Source organism: Garra rufa, unplaced genomic scaffold, assembly GCF_049309525.1.
Source record: "Garra rufa unplaced genomic scaffold, GarRuf1.0 hap1_unplaced_957, whole genome shotgun sequence".
NCBI classification, from domain to species: Eukaryota; Metazoa; Chordata; class Actinopteri; order Cypriniformes; family Cyprinidae; genus Garra; species Garra rufa.
In genome coordinates, this window is record NW_027395221.1 from 1 (window position 1) to 7,082 (window position 7,082).

Genomic DNA, 7,082 nt, shown 5'->3' on the forward strand with positions numbered 1-7,082 from the left:
CACGAGGAGATCACAAGACATAATCGTGTTTATGAAAACAATCAGGCTTCCGTTAACATCAAGACTAGCCTGTGATGTGTTTAAAGGAATAGTTCACCCAAAAATGAACATTTGCTGAAAATGTGCTCACCTTCAGGCCCTCCAAGATTAGGATGAGTTTGTTTCTTCATCAGATTTGTATAAATGTGTCATTCCATCACTTGCTCACCAATGGATGTGAATGGGTGCCGTCAGAATGAGAGTCCAAACAGCTGATAAAAACATCACAATAATCCACAAGTAATCCACACCACTCCAGTCCATCAGTTAAAATCTTGAGAAGACAAATCTGCATTTTTATAAGAAACAAAGTCTGTAATCTATAATAATGTAAAAAAAAAAAAAAGTAAATTTCCTGTGTTCTCTCACATCAAAATCCAGCCACATATTTGTTTACAGCTGTTTTTGGCTTGTAAACATTGCTTGATCTGTGCAGATTTCTCTCTTGATTCAGACCAGACCACTTTTTCACTGGAGGAAGCGTTATTATACATTTTGGACTCAGATTTTAGTTAAAAAACATCTTCAAGATGTTAACTGATGGACTGGAGTGGTGTGGATTATTGTGATGTCTTTATCAAAAGTTTGGACTCTCATTCTGACGGCACCCATTCACTCTAGAAGATCCATTGGTAAGCAAATGATAAAAAGACAAATCAAATCATAGTATTTTGGCTTTACTTTGTCTGTTACTTGATAGAGTCCTCAAAACAACGATTTAAAGGAATTGTTCACCCGAAAATGAACATTTGCTGAAAATGTGCTCATCCTCAGGCCATCCCAGATTAGGATGAGTTTGTTTCTTCATCAGATTTGGAGAAATGTGTCATTCCATCACTTGCTCACCAGTGGATTTGAATGGGTGCCGTCAGAATGAGATTCCAAACAGCTGATAAAAACATCAATAATCCAGAAATATCCCACACCACTTCAGTCCATCAGTTAACATCTTGAGATGATGAAGTTGAAACAAATTCTGTGAAGACAAAAGCTGAAATAAATCCATCATTAAGACTTTTTAAAGTAAAATATGAGTCCACAATCCATAATAATGTGAAATCTCATTTCATAATCCATCCACATATTTGTTTAGAGACTATTGTGATGTTTTTATCAACAGTTTGGACTTTCATTTTAACGGCACCCATTCACTCCAGAGGATCCATTGGTGAGCATTAAGACATTTTAGAAGTCCATAATAATGTTTAATAATAATAATAATTAATCTATGCAGATTTCTCTCCTGATTCAGACCAAATAACTTTTTCACTGGAGGATTATAGACTCAATGTATTAAAGTTAAAAGTGTCTTAATGATGTATTTGTTTTAGCTTTGTCTTCTCAAGATGCTAACTGATGGACCGGAGTGGTGTGGATTACTTGGGGATTATTGTTTTTATCAGCTGTTCGGACTCTCATTCTGACGGCACCCATTCACTCCAGAGGATCCATTGATGTGTAAGTCATTGAAAGAAACTCATCTTAATTGCAAATTAGTCACTTGAAGAATAAGTCACGGCCATTCTGTCGTTATTTACTCACCCTCATGCTGCAAACACATTCGATGTTTGTTCGCTGATTTATGGTGGCCTCTTCAGAGCATAAATAACAGCACTACAAGGTTTTTAAATGACATGAAGGTGAATGAATAATGATAAACATTCCTTGTACGTAAGAATGAAAGTCTAAAGCTTTCTTTTCCACAATAAATATTAAATACTACAAGTAAAACAGCAATAGTAACAATTACCAAACAATAAAAAAAGGTACATGAGTTTCTTTGGCTGATTCAGTCATAAAGTCAGGTGTTCACTGTATGCGGTCCGTCTGCAGCTGCTGCGGCTGGTACTGAGCGAAAGCGGCTGCCGCGGCTCCGGGTGCGGGAGACGCCAGAGGCTGCTGGACGTAACCGTAGCCGGTCGTGGCGGCGACGTAACCCGCGGCGGCTGGCGAGGCGGCGTACGGGTATTGATCGTAAGCGGCGGCTGCGGCGGTTGCGGCGGCTGCGGTGTATTGCGCGTATGCGGTGCCGGTGTAGTCCAGGTACGGAGACGCTGCGGCTGAGGCTGCAGACGCCGGCTGGACGTGAGGGATCACCATGCTGGGCTGCACAAACGCCTGCGGGTACACATAGTGAGCGGGAATCCTGAGGGACACAGAGATCGTGTGATTAAACAGAGAATCAGCAAAACACTCACTAACAGAGAAACAGCGCAGTGCACTGCAGGGTTACTCACATCAACAGGATTGCCACAATAGAGCATGCTGGGAAGAGTCAATGATCATTTCACATCAGAAGATGCAACTTTAGCTTATAGTAGGGGTGTGCAATATGGCAAAAATATCTTATCACAAATTTTTTTTTTTTCAGAAATATCACCATTTTATAACGATTCTTCGTCATGTTCTTCGCCGAAGCCGAACAAAATCACACACTGGGCTGAAGGCCAATTACCGAACATAGTCTTTTGTGTATCATGAATACCACACAGCTGCTGACCAATCAGAATTGAGGAATGGAACTAACCGTTTTATAATAAAAAATAAAAGTTTTTTTCAGTTCTTCAGTCAAAAGCATTGAGTGATTTTTCTTTTTATTAGCCTACCATCACCCAAAAATGACAATTCTGTCATTTACTCACTAAAGATTTTTTAAACATAAAACATGTTGAACATAAAACTTATTTTGAAGAATGTGGCTAACCAAACAGTTGCTGGTCCCAAGTCACTTTTTCTATAGTATTTGATTTATTTTGTCCCACTATCAAACTCAGTGAGGACCAGCTACTGTTATCCACATTCTTCAAAATATCTTCTTTTGTGTTCAGCACAAGAAAAAAAATTAATAGAAGTTTGGAACAACATCTGAGTTTTTAATGACAATTGGCAGCATGTTTAGTTCTGTCACTTTAAGAGCTGCACGCATCTAATGTCTCTCAACTGTTTACTTTCACTTTAGACATAACCAACAGTGTTTATATGTAATTCTTGTGTGTTTTTGACAGTATTAGTGAACAAGATAAGAAAGAGAGCCTGGTTTGTTAAGAGCCAATATCTAAAAGGGCATTAAGATATATTTAATACTTCTTGAGTTACAGGCATGGAAACTCTGGAGTAAAAACTTGGGAGGTGCTGTTTCCTAATTTCACCATTGGCACATAATGCAACAAAGATTGCTAAAGTCAACAGGTTTTAATATTATAACTAATAATATCTGAGTAAAAATAACATTATGATGCTTCCAGTTTTCTGAAGTCATCTTAACCCCCTGTAACTCTGAATCTCGGGTAAACATTGGCTTTCATCACTATACATGTCTATCCTTCTTCAGAAAAAAAATATTTAAGCAAAATCAAAAATTTGAGCTGGGGAAGTTTCTGAAATTTGGTTGATCTGACACAGAATGACCCTACAGATTTATATTTTATATTGATAATGTTTTGTTTCTTAACTGAATCCTGAATTTAATTGAAATAAATGGAATTTAATATTTAAGCCCCGCACACATTAAACAAATGACCATCAACGAATTACTATCAAAGCAGATCAATCAAAATCACAGCAGAAAAAGAAAAACCTTTCAAAATAAAAAAAAACAGCAGAGCTTTTGACAGCAATTCTACAATCAAAAACAGGGTGAAAGTTACTGACACACCAAACAATACTGAAATAAGAAGAGAAATCCAGTTAACTCACACACGCACATGAAAGAAAGAAAAATAAAACACATTTGCGTGCGTTCACACGTCACATACACACACCCCAAGAGAATTAAGAGTTGAAATCTGCTGCTAAATGCATCAAATATAATATTTCACTTCTGTTTGTTGCTGTGCTGAAGGTAAACTGTGTTTTCTGTATCTTTACACGGCAAACGCCAAAAAGGGAGTTGCATTTGAAATACAGCAAATAAGTAAATTTAATCCTGAAATAAATAAATAAAAAGATAAAAAACTATATATACACTGCCGCTCAAAATTTTGGGATCGGTAAGAATTTTAATGCTTTTTAAAGACTTTTCTGCTCATCAAGGCTGTGATTATTTGATTAAAAATACAGAAAAAAATCTGTAATATTGTAAAATGTTAATGCAATTTAACATAGTGGTTTTCTATTTTAATATACTTTAAAATATAATTTATTCCTGTGATGCAAAGCTGATTTTTCAGCATCATTACTGCATTACTCAGCGTCACATGAAACTTCAGAAATTGCTCTAATATACTGATTTATTATCAATTTTTTGGAACCTGTGATGTTTTTTCAGAATTTTTTGATGAATAAAACGTTTAAAAAACAGGCTTTAAAAAAAAAAAAAAAAATAGAAAACTTTGTAACAAACACCTCTTTCAAAGTTTGGGGGTCAGTGAAAGAAATGAATATTTGTATTCAGCAAGAATGTGTTCATTTGATAAAAAGTGATAGTAAAGAATTATATTGTTAGAAAAGATTACTATTTCGAAAAAATGTAAATTCAGCTTTGCATCACAGAAATAAGTTATATTTTAAAGTATATTAAAATAAAAAACTGTTATTTTAAATTGCAATAATATTTCATAATATTGTATTTTTATATAGTTTTTTTAATCAAATAAATGGAACTTTAATGAGCATAAAATACTTTTTTTAAATGAAATCTTAGTGATACCAAACTTGAGCAGCAGTGTATATATTTATTTATATTTAAGTCCATATATATATATATAACAACAATATTAATGTAAAAATTCAAACAACATGCTTTATATAATAAAATATATCAAAGAGTAAGGGGACATATTGAATTTCATTGTATTTTAAATGAGTAAAAAAATTCTTACTGAAAAATGGGCAAAACCTAGGATAGTGGCAAATAAAAAAAAAAGTAGAATTACAACTAATTAGTATTTGGGGTGAAAGTAATTCATCTTTTAATATGTCAAAAACTGATTTTTGTTGTAAATATGCCTGACAATATGCCTGTTTCACTGAATGACATTTTAGTGGGTGTCTTCTGTAAATTAGGGAATTTTTTAAGGATATTTATTTTTCGCTCAGAAAAACAAAAACAAAAATGCAATTAAATTAAAGAGAAAACTTTTAAATATTTATTTGGAAAAACAACAACAATTTAAAGCACGTATTGTTTTTATGCTTAAACCCTTTTTCATCTTTGACCCAATCATATTTTTTAAATAAATAAAGAAACAAACAAATAAATATGCTTGAAAGTTGATTTTTGTGCACAGCTTTCATTAAACAAATTTTCATTAATTCATTTACTTCAGATAAGAAACAATCTTCAAAAACCCATTCGATTTTGACTTTTTCTAAACAGATTAAATTAAATATAGGGCCTTTTATTCGACAAAGTAAAGATGCCTCAAGAAGTTTTAAAGATGAAGTATTTAATTTCTGACAAACTGCAATAGCATATAATCACCGTTAAGACCCGTCTTTGTTGCCGGGCAGATTTGATTTGTATTTCTCCACAGCTGAAATGAGTCGTGACCGGCAAACGTGCAAAAACAACAGGTGCTGGAGTTAAATGTGTCCATAGATGAACTGTGAGTCTCTAACAGGCCATTCCTTGCTGTCAGTCTGCTGGAGTGACGGGACGGCCTGTGAAGAGGCTATTTCTGACGCCCCGCCGTTATAAACGGAAAGCTGAGCAACACATGGCCTGACCCAGTCCTGAACACAAGCGCAACACTGTGCTCCACACCACAAGTTAAACGGTCCTTTGGAAATGAATTAGATGCCCTCTAAAGTTTTTAAAGTTAATTCAAAGTTAAATACTCTGATACTCGCTTTACTATATGATTTGCATGTAGTATTTATGAAATCTTATTTTTACCACAAAATAAAATGTAATTGTGACTTTTTTCTTACAATTCTTATTTTCCTTTATTATAGCTTACATATCTGTTTTTGAGTATACATCTCAAAATTCTAAAATTACATATCTGAATTATTATTTTCTGAAATTACACCTCTTAATTCTTTCTTTGTTCTTAATTCTTTTTTTATTCTAAAGTTACATTTTAATACTTTTTCAAAATTCTAAAATCACACCTGATAATTTTGATTTTTTTTTCTAATTCTAAAATTACATAATTCTTAATTTTTTCAAAATTCTAAAACCTCATAATTCAGATTTTTTTAATTCTTAAATTACACCTCATAATTTTTACTTTTTAAATTCTAAGATTACAATACAATACAATAATTCTGAGTTTTTTTCTTATAATTCTAAAATTATACCCCATAATTGACTTGCCTGACTTTTAATTCTAGAATAACATTTCACAATTCAGATTTTTTTTCTAAGAATTCTAAAAACCACATCTTTTCTTCTTTTTTCTGACTTTTTTCCTTGAGAATTCTGAAATCACATTTCATAATTCTGATTTTTTTTTTCAAAATTCTAAAATTACATATCTGAATTATTATTTTCTGAAATTACACCTCTTAATTCTTTCTTTGTTCTTAATTCTTTTTTTATTCTAAAGTTACATTTTAATACTTTTTCAAAATTCTAAAATCACACCTGATAATTTAGATTTTTTTTTCTAATTCTAAAATTACATAATTCTTAATTTTTTCAAAATTCTAAAACCTCATAATTCAGATTTTTTTAATTCTTAAATTACACCTCATAATTTTGACTTTTTAAATTCTAAGATTACAATACAATACAATAATTCTGAGTTTTTTTCTTATAATTCTAAAATTATACCCCATAATTGACTTTTTTCCTGACTTTTTTCATTCTAAAATTACACCCCATATTTTTGAGTTGCCTGACTTTTAATTCTAGAATAACATTTCATAATTCAGATTTTTTTCCTTAGAATTCTAAAATTACACTCCATAATTGTTTTGAATTTTTTCTCAGAATTTTAAAATTACACATCATAATTCTGCTATATTTTGACTTTTTTATTCTAATATTACAACTCACAATTCAGATTTTTTTCTAAGAATTCTAAAAACCACATCTTTTCTTCTTTTTTCTGACTTTTTTCCTTGAGAATTCTGAAATCACATTTCATAATTCAGAT

General features: G+C 32.2%; 1 protein-coding gene across 1 annotated transcript; it reads right to left on the reverse strand.

Annotated features, from left to right (window-relative positions):
* Nucleotides 1-6: 6 nt before the first annotated feature.
* LOC141317414 (RNA-binding protein 24-like) lies at nt 7-3,562 on the reverse strand. Its single transcript, XM_073833134.1, has one exon. The coding sequence runs from the start codon at nt 2,137-2,139 to the stop codon at nt 1,849-1,851; it is 291 nt and encodes a 96-aa protein (XP_073689235.1). The 5' UTR covers nt 2,140-3,562; the 3' UTR covers nt 7-1,848.
* Nucleotides 3,563-7,082: the final 3,520 nt, after the last annotated feature.

Coding starts and splice junctions, on each gene's coding strand:
- LOC141317414 (XM_073833134.1), bottom strand. CDS start 2,139: ATGGTGATCCCTCACGTCCAGCCGGCGTCTGCAGCCTCAGCCGCAGCG.